Below are 17,937 nucleotides of genomic sequence, written 5' to 3' on the forward strand. Positions count from 1 at the left end.
TCTTCCAAAAAATTGAGAAGGAAGGGACAATACCAAACACGTTCTATGAAGCCAATATTACACTAATACCAAAACCGAATAAGGACAACACAAAAAAGGAAAACTATAGGCCAATCTCCCTAATGAACACTGATGCAAAAATCCTCAATAAAATTTTAGCTATCAGAATCCAACAATGTATCCATAAGATAATTCACCACGACCAAGTTGGATTCATTCCAGGGGCACAAGGATGGTTTAACATCCGAAAATCAATCAACGTTATCCAACACATCAACAAAAAGAAATATAAAACCATATGATAATATCAATAGATGCTGAGAAAGCTTTCGACAAAGTGCAACACCCATTCATGATAAAAGCCCTTGAAATTCTTGGGATACAAGGAACATACCTCAACATCATAAAGGCCATCTATGACAAGCCAACAGCCAGTATCATTCTCAATGGTGAAAAGCTGAAAGCAATTCCATTAAGATCTGGAACAAGACAAGGATGTCCACTCTCACCACTACTTTTCAATATAATACTGGAAGTCCTAGCCAGAGCAATAAGACAAGAGAAAGACATCCAAGGAATCCAAATAGGAAAAGAAGAAGTCAAACTATCACTATTTGCAGATGATATGATAATATACATAGAGAACCTAAAATCTCCACAGAAAAACTAATTCAACTCATCAATCAATTCAGTAAAGTGGCAGGATACAAAATCAACACGCAAAAGTCAGTAGCCTTCCTATACACAAACAATAAATCTGAAGAAGAAGAAATCAAAAAAACACCCCTTTTATTATCGAAACAAAAAAAAATCAAATATTTGGGAATAAATCTAACAAAAGAGGTAAAGGACCTATACAAAGAAAACTATAAAACACTGTTAAAAGAAATAGAAGAAGACACAAAGAAATGGAGAGATATCCCCTGCTCATGGATTGGAAGAATAAACATTATTAAAATGGCCATCCTACCAAAAGCAATATACAGATTCAATGCTATTCCAATCAAAATCTCAATGGCATTCTTCAAAGAAATAGAACAATTATTGATGAAATTCATATGGAATCACCAAAAACCCCGAATAGCCAAAGCTCTACTGAAAAAAAAAGAAGGAAATGGAGGCATCACACTCCCAGACTTCAAACTATACTACAAAGCCATAATCATCAAAACTGCATGGTATTGGAACAAGAACAGACATACAGACCAATGGAATCGAATAGAAAATCCAGAAATAAACCCACAGATTTATGGTCAACTAATCTTTGACAAAGGAGCAAAGACTATGCATTGGAGCAAAGAAAGTTTGTTCAATAAATGGTGCTGGGAAAACTGGGTCGCTACATGCAAAGAATGAAGCTTGACCACTACCTCACACCATACACAAAAATCAACTCAAAATGGATTAAAGAACTAGACATAAGACCTGAAACCATAAAATACATAGAAGGAAATATAGGCGAAACACTACGGGATTTGCACATCAAAGACATCTTTACAGACACATCACCCAAAGCAGTGATAGTGAAGAGAAAGATAAACAGCTGGACTACATCAAATTAAAGAGCTTCTGCACAGCAAAAGAGACAATAACAAAAACAAAGAGAAACCCCACCAACTGGGAGAACATTTTTGCACCCAACACTAATGATAAAGGACTGATCACAAAAATCTGCAAAGAGCTGATGATGAGACTCAGCAACAACAAAGAAATAATCCAGTCAAAAAATGGGCAGAAGAGCTAAAAAGAAACTTCTCTGAAGAGGAAATGCAAATGGCCAACAGACATATGAAAAATGTTCAACATCACTTGTAATCAGGGAAATGCAAATCGAAACTACCATGAGATACCATCTCACACCAGTGAGAATGGCACATATTAAAAAAACTAGCAACAACAAATGTTGGCGAGGTGTGGGAGGAGAAAAGGAACTCTTCTGCACTGTTGGTGGGAGTGCAAACTGGTCCAACCACTATGGAGAGCTGTGTGGAGATTTCTGGACCTACTAAACATAGAGCTTCCATATGATCCAGCAATTCCACTCCTAGGTATTTACCCAAAGGACACAGAAACATCAATTCCAAAGAGCACCTGCACTCCTATGTTTATAGCAGCACTGTTTACAATAGCTAAGCTTTGGAAACAACCCAAATGCCCAAAAATAGATGACTGGATCAAGAAGATGTGGTACATATATACCATGGAATATTACTCAGCATTCAAAAAAGATAAACACATGCAATTTGCAGCAACATGGATGGCACTGAAGGGATCATGCTCAGCGAAATAAGCCAAAAGAAAAAAAAAATACCGGATGGTCTCACTCATAGCAGGAATCTAGAAAACTTAAATAAGGGACCAGGAAATGAATATAAGAAAGTGAAAATCAAAATCAACAAAAAACTATGAACCAGAGACACTTTTTGGGGGTGGGGGGCGGGAGGGGAAAGATTGGGTCAGAATGGGGCATTTGCAATTGTATGGGGGGATAAAATAAAATTTAATATTTAAAAAAAAAAAAAAAGAAATGAAGATTAAAAATGACATTCAGTTTTCTAGCACAGATGAGTGGATGGATAAAAAATAAACACAACAGAGACAGAACTAAACCAAAACAAACCCTAGAAATCTGTAGAACTGAAGATACCAGAGTGGGAGGATGTGAGGAGGCACGAAGGTGGGGGGCAGTGACCTGTGGTGGAGGATCACGGTGCTTTTCTGAGGGTGTGGTACAGTAGCATACACATGAAGGGTATGAGCCTATGCCACTAGCTCATGTACAGTAATGTAAAACAGTGCTACCTCGACAAGTAATACAATTTTTAAAATAATCTTTTAAAGATTTAAGAACCCGATACATGAAATACATTCTAATTAAGATTATTCACTTCCTATATGTTTTATAAAATAATAGTGATATCAAAGACAAAGATAATGCGCATAAGAGAAAGAACAGACAGCATGAAAAATCAATGAGACAGAAGGATGAGTGGAGATAAGGCAAGCAATTAGATTACAGCAAAACCAACTCCAAATATCCCCTTTCACAGCTCCAGTGTATCCACCAGGCCTCCTGAGTCCTCTTTCACAGTACTGCCAGCTAGGTTCAAATTCTGATTTTGTCAATAAGTTCTGTGAATTTGTATATAGCTGTTCTGGGCTTCATTCTTTGTTTACAATATGGATCTTTTGGGGAGGAAAAAGATCTTTGATATCAAATTACCCCTATTTTCATAAAAAGTTGTAGAGAATGATTATTTTGATTCCAAATAAAATAGTCTACTTCACAGAAAAAAAAAATAATAATAATAATATGGAGGTTTCTCAGAAGGTTAGAAATGGATCTTCTATTTGACCCAGCAATTCCACTCAGCGACATCTAGCCAAAGAATACAAAAACACTTAATTTGAAGAGAAAGGTGTTCAATGTTGCACTACCACAATAGCCAAGCTGTGCAAACAACCTAAGTGCCCAAATGTAAATGAGCGCATCAGGAAGATGTGGTATATATACATCTTGGAATACTCCTCAGCTATCAAAAAAATAGACTTGCTGTTCGTAACAACATCAACGGAGCTGGAGGGAATTATGTTAAGCAAAATAAGCAGAAGGAGAAAGACAAATACTGGTTGGTGTCAGTTATATGTGGAATACAGGGAAACCAAGCAGAGGATCAGATAAAGTCAAAATAACAACAACCCCAGGAAAGCTGATTATAAAACAGGCTTCCTTGGTGGGGGGGGCGGGGAGGGGTGAAAACAAGTGTGATGGGAGCACAATGGACTGTAGTGGTGAACTGTGGATATTTTCAATGGTGAGTGTGGTGTGGTAATGGCACCTGAAAGGAGAAATCTTGTACTTCCAAAACACAAATACAGTGTACACAAATGTTACCTAAATAAAAAAGGAAACAAAGAAAAAGTCCTTTCGGTGAATTGTCTATTTAGGTCTGCTGCCCATTTATTTATTGGGTTTTTTTTTCTATTTCTGATTGTGTGTTTTTATATGCCTGAGCAATTAACCCTTTGTCAGTTATAAAATTTAATTTCTCCCATTCAGTAATACATGTTCTTAAATTACTTATATTTTCTTTCACTGTATAAAAAGCTTTTCAGTTTGACGTAATCCCAGGGGTTTATTTTTGCTTTTATTTCCCTTGCCATAGGGGTTGAGTCTCCAAAAAACATCTTTTCATTGATATTATGGAACACATAGCTAATATTTTTTCTATATGTTTTATTTTTGCAAGTCTTATATCTAACTCTATAATTCACTTGAAATTTATTTTTGTGCATAGTGCAATTTATTCTTTTATGTGTGCCTGTCCAATTTTCCCAGCACCATTTGTTAAAAACACTGTTTTCCCATTGTATGGTCATAGAGCCTTTATAAAAAATTAAGTATTGATATGTATGTGGGCTTTCAATTCTATTTCACTGACTCATGCGTCTATTTTTATGTCAATACCATATGTTTTTTCAGGGGCCACTTCGTATGCTGTCTGTTGTCCAATGCCTGGAGTTTCATAAATTTTTTTCAATGTTTTGTCTTGTGTTAGGTAGGCTTTGTGTTCAAATTCTATGATTTCACCTTGATGAGAGAGAAAGCTATTCACCTAATCGATATTCACTAACTTAATAATTTATATAATTTTAACTTGCAAATGTGTAGAAAATGGAGCAAAGAGAAAGGGGCCATCATTTACAATCTAGATAAATGTAACTCAGCATCTTTTGCTTAATGAAAGAGTACCAATGCTCTTCGCTATGGGAGAAGTGTGGGGAAGGAACTAGCAGATTTAGTATTTTGAAAGCAGGAACAGTGTTTCTTTCACCTTTGCATTTCCGTCACACACAAGTGCTCAGTAAATAGTTGATGAGAATAAATTATGATAGAATGTGAAGTTCAGTTTTATTAATTTATTAAATTGATATTAGTCACTTGATTCCTTTCCCCTTTGTTTTCTAGTATCTATACTAAAGCTGCTTCTTCTTAGCTAAAAAACAAAACCAATCTCACAAATCAAAGAGAATAAAAATATATTTCTCTAGCATCAATTGTATGAGTTGCTTTGAGTTGCTCCAGCTTTTCTTTAGAGCCACGTAATGCATGTGCTTTGGTATAGCCAGGCTGCAAGTGTCTTATCTGCAGAAATCTAGACACAACACAGTCATCCTTTTTATGTGTTCACAGAATAGCAGATCCTCAATCCCTGAGGATTTTATGGAGGCACTAGGAACACTAATAAATTAAGAATAGATTAAATTCAGACAATATGAAGGGAGATGATATTTGAGAAAGCTAAAGAGGACTACTTCTGGATCAGTTGAGAAAAAAAAGATAGTTGTGGTGCAAATACATTTGTAGATGCAACAACAAGCAAATGAAGGATTTTCTATCTGATACTTTTATTCCTCTGAAGTACAATGCAATGCCAACTGGTAGCATTGTGTTTGGAAGGCACAAGGAAATGGCTATGGAGAGTTCATTGCTGTCAGTGAAAATGAACAGGTGTGCAATAGCCTCTGCAGAGAAGAGAGTATACTTTTTTTTAGAAAAAAATGTAAAAAATGACTTACTTGTTTGGAGGCGACATTCGAAGTAGTTGATTACTAGCTTACTATAACAATGTGATTTGTTTTACAATTTCCACCAGCAGCATTTAATTGATAACGGGGAACAATAGATAATAAACTTCTGGGTTTTTAAGAATTGAGTTTTGCAACATTCCTCTCCCCTTAAATTACAAAAATTATCTTAAAAGGACAGGTGTCTACACTGAAACTCTAAGGTTAAAAATCATGTGAGATGACTTGAAGTCTGACTGTGAAATCAGGAAAAATAGTTTGTCTCCAGAAGAAGAGATCAAATGAGTGGTTTAGGGATAAGAGGGTCTTCAGAGATTTCTCTGCATCTGAGAAACACTACACTACTTTCTCCTGCTCACTAAATTCCATCAAAGTCATTTTTATGTTGAAATGGGGACAAAAGAGTCTTGACCAATGGAGCACAGAATATAAACATTAAAATTAGTTATAAATAGCATAATTATTATGGACCATAATTGCCACAAAAGTGACTTATAAGACATTTGTAGTGAGGTATGAGAGACTGGACTGAGAACAGGATTATAGCATTTCTCTGGGCTCTGCAACAATGGGTGACTTTTCAGGCACCTCAAAGGTTTTCTGATTCCAGTTCCTAAAGCCACATCCACTTTTCCCACAGGCTCCTACTCCCACCACCTCTTCACCACAGGCTTCCATTATCTGCTTATTATAGAATTTCCTAGGACCTGCTACAGTGGAGGGAATTCCTATAGCATCATAAATTAATCTGTTCTAGTTTACCCACCAAACTTTCATTCTGCTCAAGGATCTGCTTTGTAAAGGGGTGAACACTTTTCATAACACAGAGGAGATGGTGAAGAGCATATATTCTATATTCCCAAGTTACAATGGAGGAGAAATCAAGTGTGGGAATATATACATACTGATTAAATGATTTCATTTTGTGTCATAGCTAAAACAAAAATAGAAAGCATCTGACCATATCACCATCACTCTCACACCGTCTTTGACAAGCATTGGTATTTACCCACATTATTCTTTTTCATTGAGCATAAAGATATATTGAAATCCATGCAGCCAATGCTAGTTTTTCATACTCTACAAATACTATTTAATATTCACACCTGGAAGAAGAGACAGAATGGAATTGAAAGAGAGACAGTTAGACATGAATATTATACATGATACATGGAGAAATCTGGGTATTCTGGCAAAAAAGGAAATAAAAAGATATAAAGGAATAAATTACAAATATGAGACTGCCGGGCCTCCCCGGTGGCGCAGCGGTTGAGCGCTGGGTTGTGAAGCTGCCCGCAGCCTCTGCAGTGCCAGTTCAATCTCCAGCTGCCGGGCGAGGGTCCCACATGGCGCGCAGACCTCTCCTGCCGCCCGCTGCTCCCCTCAGCAGTGTACTTTGGTCCTTCTGCCTACTCTGCTCCCTGTTCTGGCTCTGGTGAATGCTCTCACCCTCCCGCACTTCTGACTGTACCCAGTGCATGTATAAACAAACAAAACAAACAAACAAACAAACAAACAAACAAATAAATAAATAAACAAACAAATAAATAAATAAATAAAAACATGCCTCTATTAAAAAAAAAAAAAGAACAATGCAACTGAACTAAACTAATCAAAATGGCCTCCATAGTGATAGGGCTGTGGATATCAAACATAAATCTTTTAGTCTAAAAGACACAGGGACAGAGAGAGCACGCATATGGTAGAGCTGATGGGGGAGGAATGCAGGCTGTGTTAACATAAAATTGGTTTCCAAAACAAAGAAGATGATTATGCTAAATCACTTGGAGTGTTGCATTCATTCTTGGTGACTTTTCTGAGGAATCTCATCAACAAAATGAAAAGTATCTTGAGAATAATCCAGAGAGAGGTGGTCAGGGTTGTGAGGGTCTGTGAACTCTGATACATTATGAAGGTCAAAGGAATTGGTAGCCAGGCTAAAGGTTTTAGGAAAACGAACATTATCCATCTTCAAGTATTGGAGGTGGGGATACTGTGGGGGGACTCATGCACTAATAGAACAACTGGAAGTGATAGCCTAGGGTTTTTCCATCACTGGCAGCTCATAGATATATTAAAAATTCTCAGTAATTTATACCATTTTCTCCATGAGATGTTATAAGAAACCTGTTGAGTTTTTCCTTTAATATGGAGAATTTGTGATAGCTGAATCACCTGTAGTAAATTACTAATCACAAGTAAATTATTCCATAGTAAATTACTCATCCTTCATGGAAGAGACTAAAGTCATTCTTAAGTAAGTTCCCTGAAAACACAAAATGCTTATTTATACAAGCTTAAGAGTATTTGAGACTTGGATCTGATTAACAATTAGCCTAAGTTTAAAGCTGAACTCTACAAAGTCTATCAAAATAATACCATGGAGAATCTGGCACTACTTTTACATAAACAAAGTGCTATGTAAATGAAAGATAACAGTGTCATCAACATTACCATTATTGCTATGTCCTCCGAAAGGATGTTTTCACACTTGTGAAGTATTCTCATTTTAGAGCCTTAGGATAAAATCCTCCTCTGCCAATCACTTTCCGAATGGCCACCTGGACATCCTTGTTCCTGAGGCTATATACCATGGGGTTCAACAGTGGGGTCACCACTGTATAAGTCACTGTCACCAGTCTATCTTTGCTGAATGTGTACTTGGTTGAGGGTCGCAGGTAGACAAAGGAAGCACAGCCATAGTGGACAATGACCACAGTGAGGTGGGAGGCACAGGTGGAGAAGGCTTTTCTCTTACCTTCAGCTGATGGGATCTTCAGGATGGTGTGAACAATGAAGCCATAAGAAATGCAGATGAAAGTCAGGGGGACCATGAGTGCTACAACTCCACCAATGAAGATGACCAATTCATTGACATAGGTATCAGCACATGCGAGTCGAATGATAGGTGAGACATCACAGAAGTAGTGGTTGATCTTGTTGGGGCCACAGAAGGGGAGTTTAAAGACTAAGAGAGCCTGTCAGTGAGAATAAAAAACCAATGACAACGCAAGCAACTGCCAGCTGTCCACATACCTGCCAGTTCATTAGGACAGGGTAGCGAAGTGGATGACAAATGGCAGCATAACAGTCATAACCCATCACTGCCAGCAGCATGCAGTTAGTGATGGCAAAACCAAGGAAGAAGAACATCTGAGTGGCACAATTAACAAATGAGATTGTTCTGAGCAGAGACAACAGATTTATGAGCATCTTGGGCAGAATGGCAAAGGTATAGCATGTCTCAAAGATGGAGAGGATCCCAAGGAAGAAGTACATAGGTATGTGGAGGCTGCGATCCAGGTGGATGACAGTGACAATGGTGATATTCCCACTCAGGATAATCAGATATAGGCACAGAAAAAGAGCAAAGAGGATGAGTTGGATTTCTCCAAGGTTGGAGAATCCCAACAAAAGGAACTCTGTGACAGAGGAGAAATTAGCTTGTTTGGCTTGCTCCCAGAAATTCACCTACAGAGAAGAAGAAAGAAAGAACCGATTGTTTATCCTGAATGAAGTAGATAGAATCATCAAAGATTGATGAGCAATATACAGAAGGGGCAAGGACTGCTACTGGGAGGGAATGTTCCATTGATCAGGTCAACTAATGGAATTATTTTTAAAAACTCAGATTGCCTGTTTCCAGTGACATTTCTGCATCTCCTATAGTATTTAAATTAATTATTTTTATATTGCCTGCTTTGTACAGCAAATTGGGAATGAGAATGTCTGAACACTTGATAAAAAACCACCCTAGCTCTGTCATTTATTATTTGCATTAACCTGTGTGTCTCAGGTTCCTTATCTGTAATGTAAAGATATTAATAGTACCTCTCTCTCCTGGGCTTCACATTAAAATTAAAGCACAAAACTATGCTTCAAAGCATAAGAAGATTTTCATCAGTATAACTTCTACGTGTGTGATTTAATTTTAAGAAAGTGGTTGCTAGTTTTTCTCTAGTTTTCTTTTGGATACACTTTAACCATATAGCTTCCTAAATTTTATTTTTTTTATTTTAAATCCCATTATTTTATTTTACAAAACTGCTATACCAACATTCATACACACATGCTTTGTTGATGTTAATATTGTGTTGACTTTAGCTCAGACTTTCACCTCATCACACAACCTATTTTTACCCACTTGATAGCAGGGAGTCAGGTGGGGCCTCATGCATGTGGAGGTTGTTGGTATATTCAAGTAGCACTAGAGAAGTAACGTTCTCACAACCAGGTCGGTTATTGCTCTTACGACTCACCAATCTACCAAGAAGACACACCTGATCTAGAACTCTGCCATAATAAATGAAATCCACCAAGCCTCTCTTGAGTATTAACCATTATATCTCTTCATCCCATTTGCCCAACAGAACCAGATTTCCAACAGAGTTCAGTATCACATTGACCACTCCATTTGGATTAGCCTCCGCTTCTCCACTTTTCCTTGATGGGGCTAACAAGGACGGTTAGGGGGAGAGAGGAAAAGGGGGAGAGGTAATCCTTTCCCCTTTAATTCAATTAAAGTGAAGTTTGAATTTAACAAATTAAAAACAAATAATTTAAAACCAAGTAATTAGAAAAGCACAAAAGTTGATTGTGAAATGAAAAGTCTTGAATTAATGTAGCTCAATTCAAGAGACCAACTGATGTGCTGATATCACACATTTGAGTTGTAATTCTTTCATCCTTGCCATCTCTAAGTATTTCACTTTGGGTTCCTTCACTTTCAAGAAAAGGCTTGAAGCCAAATTATCAGTTTTGTTTTTATATCTAACTGGAGTATAACAACCACAGATTAATGGGTAGATTTAGTAGCCAAATCATCACTTCCATTAATTGATTTATTCATTAATATATTTATTGCTGATTTAAATTAGTAAATATGTATATTTGATAAATATTTATTCTCTATAGTACATAATTTTCTTAGGCTACCTAAGTAAAATACCATTCTCAGGAGGAGTGGCGCTAAATCACCTTGCCTTCTTTACCAATTTTTCTCTCCTCTCCCCAAATGCTCGAATAAAAAAGGTAGTTTTTCCATGAGACTGTTTTCTCATTTTCCAGCATTTCATGTCTGTGCTTTTGCTCATCTTTTCCATTCATCTGGAAAACATTCATCCATTTTCCTTTCATTCTTGTCCACACAAATAGAAAGTATAACCTGGTCTCTCACGATGAGAGTGATATGAAATTTTTCTTCTCTTAAATTTTGTTTAGTGACTTTCTTTTTGTGTACTGGTATATACCACAGATGATAACAGCTTCTAATTTCTCAAATCAGAGTGTAAACATTTTGGGTTACTATTTTCTCCCATATAACATGTAAAGACAAATTGCTACCTAAAAAATGAATAATGAAATGATTATTATATATTTGATTTTTCAATGGCATCAGTAAAAGACATTATTTAAATTAATTAAAAGGGTGGTAGAATTTTAAGCCTAGAAAGGGGATATTTGGAACAGAGGTCCAACTTGCAATGAACCAATAGTTGTAATTGTATTATAAGCATATCAATCTGTCACACAACAAAGATATTGAAGGATCTAACCAAACCCCAGTTTTCACAATTGCCCTTACCATTACTTAAAAAAAAATCATTACTCTCACTCTTTACAAAACTTTTTATATCAACTGCTAGCTAATAACACAAACAGGACCAGGATCTTCCTGGGAAATGCAATGTATTTACCTCAGTTCCCATCTCTGAGGCTTATGCAGGGGGTTATGTGTCCACAGCATGTTAGGCTAGTGAGGTCTAAATAAGAAGAAGGCCTACAAAGAAAGACACCTCAGTTAGACACTCACTTCTTTTTCTTCGTTGCTGCTCATTAGACTTTTCTGCTTTACCATTGTCATCAGAAAATGACTTCGTGTCATCTTCAGGAACAGTGAATGAAGTAAACATTAAAAAGTTCATTCTTGACAAGGAATTACAGGCAGATATTAGCCTCATCTTTTTTCAGTTGTCAGGGGAAACTTAAAGGAATCCATCTTTCAGAGACTGTTAATGGAAGAATCCATTCCATGGCCTCTGAATATTTGCAGAAATACCTGTTTATTGGTATTTGTTTGAAGTACTCCTGTGCTTATTACAGCCCAGTTGTTGAGGTCAAATTTTATTTTTTGTTTCTCCTGTATTATCCTCCATTTTTCAAACTACCATATATTTGTGCCCTGCTCTCCTCAATGTTCTTTTTTCACTATCACTAATTGGATAGACATACTAAACCTTGTGGGGTGAATCAAACACTTCTAAAATTATTATTAGTGGTGGCTAGCACCTACCTCTCAGTAGTTCTGAACATGGGCTTCACTCCATTTCTCACATAAAACAATTCACTACATTCCTACATTCCTTGTACATTTTTTCCTACATTCCTTGGGTTATTTTCCTACATTCCTTGTACATAGTTATTAGAATCCAGAAACCCAGAACTCTTCTCATCAAAGATTCAAAAATTAATATTCTACTGTAATTCCTTTTCTGGAGTGTCTTTCTTCTATTCCTTTCTAACACAGTCATCTTTGTGCCCAAACTGTGTGTTCTTACCTCCTCGGCTGAGAACTCTGAGAAGTATCCCCCAAAGCATCTTTGAAGAACTTTTCTTTTGTCTCTTATTAGTTGTGGCCCCAACATGCTGGTTGACACTCATTTTCCCCCAAACTCCAGGGAGCCATTATAGCAATGTTATTTTTGGCAAAGTTCCAATCCTTCATTCAATGAGTAAAAAGGATGCAGAAAACACCATGAATCCCAAATCTCACAGGTGCTATAGGAGGCAAAGTTTCAGGGAAAAAGCTGTCATTAACAATTAGATGACAAGATGACTATTAGTCCCATATTGCTTGGTAGCTCACTGGGTGCTAAAGGCTACTGTGAATTAAGGAAAGAGAAGTAGATATAGGAAACTCGTACGTCAGCATTTCCTGAACTTCAACAGGACAAATAAAGCCTGCTCTATCATTGCAAAAGAAGAAACAAACTCTTTTAAAGATCATGTGAGCCCCACGAATTCAGTTTCTGCAGAAGTGTATAGAAGCTTAATGTCAGGGAAGAGGCAAAGAATAATGTCTTACCTGTCACAAAGAACAGATTTGAAAGCTGAAGTTGTAGAGTGCTTAGGAGGTCACATAGTTGATGCTCTGCTTTTTCTTAAATTCATAAAGATGAAAAGCGCTCCAGGCCAGTACTGCCTTGGGGTAAAGAAAAGCATTAAACCTTGAGGGCAGCAAACTGGAGAGCTTGGGTAGTTCCCAATTATCCTCATTGTTGCCTGCAATTCACTCCTCCCCAAGACAATGTGAGGGTCTGTGGGGTTGGAGCAGAACATGTTATATGTGTGTGTGCCCCTTTGTGCTTAACCTATTTTTGAAATGATACTAAACTTTCTGTTACTACATTAGTACATAAAACCCAGTGCAAAAGTAGACCAATACACAACTTGGGTAGGTTACTGCCTGCTCACTCAGCCACCAATAGCCACCAAATATTTATTGAGCACATATTAGATGTACTAATCTTGGTTTCTGCCCTCAAGTTGCTCCTAAAAACTTCCAGGTAAAAATATAGGAGAAGCATTAATTTAAATTTTAAAAAAGCGTACTCTGCACATAAATGTTAGAAATTGTAATGAGAAGAAAGCTTAAATGTATATTTTGAAAAGGACTCTGGTATGTGAGTCAGTACCTCTGGCTTTCAAGTGAAAGAAACACAATACAGTCTAACATAAGGAAAGGGAATCTCTTTGATTAAACAACTGCGTAGTTAAATGCAGATTTGACAAGATATGCTTAATTCAGTAATTTGTGTTGCAGCATTTGTGTTGCAGCATTATGCTGAGTAATTTGTGTTGCAGCATTATGCTGAGTCTTGACTCAAAAGTCAACCTCTGAAAAAATCTTTATAAGTTACTTCCTCTCTTTAACATGTATCACAATTTTATGTGCACTTATGATTGTTTTTTCCTTTAGATAGCTCTGTTTTCTGTCTCCATGGGGAAATTTTTTCCTGCTTATCTAAATGCTTTAGTCCCATCACTAGGATAATGCCTGATACACTTTAAAAGATAGTTTGGTATGAGTACAAATGTAGACAAATGGATCAATATTGGTCCTCAGAAATAGATCCAGATAGTATAACTAATTAATTTTTGACAAGGCTGCCAAGGTGAATTCAATGGAGAAAGGATCATCTTTTCAACAGTGGCACATTTAGAGAGAAAAGAAATCTTTGGGTTTTTGAACTTTTTTTATTGCGGTAACATTTGTTTACAAAGTTATTTGTGTTTTAGAAATAAAGGATCTCCCCTTTCGGTTGTTACCACACTGTATTCACCACCAAAACACCAACAGTCCACCCTCAGAACCCACTGTCCTTCCTTCCTACTTTGTTCTAGCCCATCTTCCTCCCCACTGGTAGTCATGGTTGCACCGTCTTAATTCTAGGGTTTGTTATTAGCTTGGCTTTATCTGATCTGTGGCTTATTTTCTCCATATTCTTCCTGTAAGTGACACCATACATATTTGTCTTTCTCCCTTTGACTTATTTCACTTAGCAAATCCCCTTCAGCTCCATCCACATTGTCACAAATGGCAAGAGTTTATCTTTTTTGATAGCTAAGTTGCTATCAGTATAAATATAGTCCACCATGTATTTATACCACATCTTCCTCATCTACTCATCTGTTTAGGGACATCTAGGTAGTTTTCATAGTTTAGTTATTATAAATAGTGCCACAAAGAACATAGAAGAGCATATATCCTTTCAAATTTGTGTTTTTGTATCTTCAGGTAGAACCTAGGAGTAGAATTTCTGGGTCATATGGAAGATCCATTTTTAATCTTTTGAGAAGCTACTACATTCCCACCCACAGTGTAAGAAGGTTTCTTTCTTGTTGTTTGTAGTCTTTTTGATATAGACCATTCTCACAGGTGTGAGGTGGTATTTCAAAACTGTGGTCTTTGACCTGCATTTCCCTGATGGTTCGTGATGATAAACATTTTTAATTTACCTTTTGACCATCTGTATGTTTTCTTTGGAGAAGTGCATGTTTAACTCTTCTGCCCATTTTTGATTGGGCTCTTTGTTTTCTTTCACTGAGTTTTATAAGTTCTTTGTAGAATTTGGATATCAGCCCCATGAGGTGAAGAAAATAAAAATCTTGCTGTTTCCTCACACACACACCCCAAATATTAACTGGAAATGGACTATATGTTGCCTATAATTGCTGATAATACAATTCTAACAAATAACATTGGATAAAATCTTAGTGAATTTAATTTTTGCAAAAATTTCATAAATAGGACACAAAACACATGAATTATAAAAGTCAAAATCACTATATTAGACTCTATTAAATTTAAAGAAAACTTTTTTTTCTAAAAGACACTGGTAGAAAATTAAAATCAAATTACAACATGGTGGAAATATTTCCACAAAATATATATGACCAAAAACTATACCAAGAAAATATAAAGAACTCTTATATTTCACTAAGAAGATGAAAGATCCAATTCAAAAATTAGAATTCCATTTAGGAAATACATAAAATATTTGAGAAGACATAAATTCAGAACAACGTAGAGATAATCAAGAGACACTCAAAAGATATTCAGCATCTTTTGTCTTCAAGGAAATCTGAAGTCCATCAGAATTGGATGCTATTGTGATCTACTTGAAGTTTAAATTAAGACTGACAAATTTTGAGAGTGTGTGGTAGCAAAAACAACTTTATCCAATTGTCAATCTCTTATAAAACAACATATATTGACTAGATGACTTAACATTTCCTCGTCTAGATATTTGCTTAATAGAAAGAAAAATATCCCACATAAATATGTAAATATATGTGCATAAATAATTGTGCAGCTCCATTTCTAAAAACTGAAAATTGGGGGGAACAGCTAAATGTCTGTTGTCAGGACCTTGGATAAACAAATTGTAGTATATTTATACAATGGAACAAAAAGAATGAGCTGCTAAGTAACACATAGCATGGATAAATTTCAAAAATATGCTGAGGGAAAGAAGTCAAAAGCAAAAGTGCATACTATGTGATTATATGCATATTAAATCTTTATATTATCAAATGAAGCTTTAGTGACAGTACATATGCACCTAGTGGTGTTCTAAGGAATCTATATTAGGGTGTAACATGAGGGAAAATTTGTGAGTATGGAAATGTTTTACAGCTTGGTAATGGTAGTGGTTACATGAGTGTACATATTTGTGGAAGCACATTAATCTATGTACTTAGAATGAGTATCTTTTTTTGTATATGAATTATGTCTCAATATATTTGGCTAGGAGATGAAACAAAGAAACTTTATACCATGCATAAAAGCTAATTTTATAAAGTTTATGTAAGCAAATATAAAATCTTTAACCTTAATTTAGGAAAATGTTTCTTAAACAAGACATAAGAAATACTTAAACAAGACACAAGAAGTGCTTTCTTAAAAAAGACACAGAAGTACTGAACATAAAAGAAAAAATAAATCAAAATTTAATCAAAATTAAAAAGGCATTATTGAGAAAATAGAAATTCAAGCTACAGAGAAGAGAAAATTTTACAATACACATACCTAACAAACAGCACTAACCAGTATAAATGAGTGCCTACTAGAATTTCACTATTAAGAATAGTCATTAAACTGGGCAGAAAATTAGAATGACTTCCTAAAAAGGCATACAAATAGCCATAAGTAAATGAAAACCAATGTTCAATATAATTAGATATCAGGCTAATACAAAATAAAACTAAATGAGATGCCCACTAAAGGCTTTTATAAAATATGTTTGTGATAGGTTTATTCATAAAAATCAGTAATTGAAAACAAACCAAATGTCTAACAGGTAAATAATTTTTTTAATTTGCCTATTTACATGGGGAATTCTACACAACGTAAAGGATAAATTTCTTGGATGTGTGTGTGTGTGTGTGTGTGTGTTTATGAACATATTGGATTTTATTTGTGTAAATTATTCCTTACTCTTAAAATAACACAAAGTAAAAAATGAATGTATAAAGGAAATTGATGCCCACATGATCAAATTTTTTTAAAATTGAATAAGCAGATACAGTCAAGGAACTCAAACTTATAATACTAAAAATTGAGAAAGAGAAAGCAGAGAAAGAACAACCTCTTCTGGGGATTCTAATATCAGGACAGCAACAAGAACAAAAAAAAAAAAAACCTGCTAATGATTATTAATTTAAAATCACTTGGCCAGTGTGAGAACATCAGCCACAAAAAGAAAGGTTTACAGGCACCAAGTAACAGTTAAAACTCTCTATTACAACACAAGAGGGAGCTCTAAAGTTACAAAACCAGGAACATTATGGTAGACCAGCTGCCCCTTCCAGGAATGGAAGAAATCCAGTTTCATATATATAAAACTCACCAAAAAATCAAGTTCAATTTGATACAAAGTTATTCTAAGATATGAATAATTGGAAGAACAACACTTATGTCGGACATAATTGTGCCTGTGCAGTGAAATCCCAAAAAAAAAGGATAAAATTAATTCTAAAGAATACATTGTAATTCTATTACAAAGTTTGAAGCCACAAAAATACTAATGCATGATATTAGAAGCCACAAGAATTTTTTCTGGAAAAGAGAGAGTGAGTCATGAGCGGTACATAGTTTATAATATTCTGGCTTTGACCTACTTAAGTTCACTTTGTGACAATTTGTGGGTGTGTCAATAATGACTTTGCACATTTTTCTGTCAGTGTGTTTTGATTCCATAAAAGTGAAAATGATATGCTGATCTTCTTTCATAGATTAAATATATTCATTTGCAAATAGTAATTATAAGGGTTTTTATTCTGCATTTCTTCACTGAGAGTTTATTGCTCTGATGTACTGATCTGCATTTCATGTTCAAGACTTCTTCAATAGTCTGGCAACCCTTGAATGTCCAAATATATTCCAGACTGTGGCACCAAAAAGCTTCTTAGAAGTTCTCTGTATGTGGGCATACTTGTGGACTGAGAGCCTCAATGAGAAGAATCAAGAAGAGCAATGTGACTCGTTTTGCTGAGGTAACCCTAATTTCCAGTCACCTTGTCATAATGAAAACCTCCTGATCCCCAACAGAAGTATTCAAGCTTCATGTTCCGTATTCTGGGGCTGGCATGGGACAGAGGCTGGTGATCCCCCAGTTGTAAGTGCTCACACCCAGTCCTCCACTGTTAGCACGGCTCTGCAAACTTGCATCAGTTTTGCCTGGGGTCTCCAGTCTAGTCAGTTCTCATGGATTTCTTAGAGAAGGAACTCCCCAGTCTTACCCTGAGATACAGAGCAATGCTACTCAGCTGAGCCTCTGCAGTCTC

The 17,937-nt window shown here is 35.9% G+C and overlaps 1 protein-coding gene across 1 annotated transcript; it reads right to left on the reverse strand.

The window, feature by feature from the left end:
• Nucleotides 1-8,093: 8,093 nt before the first annotated feature.
• On the reverse strand, nucleotides 8,094-11,446 carry LOC119242313 (olfactory receptor 10R2-like). Its single transcript, XM_037508040.1, is given in 3 exon segments — nucleotides 8,094-8,568; nucleotides 8,570-9,060; nucleotides 11,402-11,446. Coding segments are annotated over 3 exon segments (1,011 nt in total).
• Nucleotides 11,447-17,937: the final 6,491 nt, after the last annotated feature.

This window comes from Talpa occidentalis, unplaced genomic scaffold, assembly GCF_014898055.3.
Source record: "Talpa occidentalis isolate TD23 unplaced genomic scaffold, MPIMG_talOcc4v2.1 talOcc4.12, whole genome shotgun sequence".
Taxonomy (NCBI): domain Eukaryota; kingdom Metazoa; phylum Chordata; class Mammalia; order Eulipotyphla; family Talpidae; genus Talpa; species Talpa occidentalis.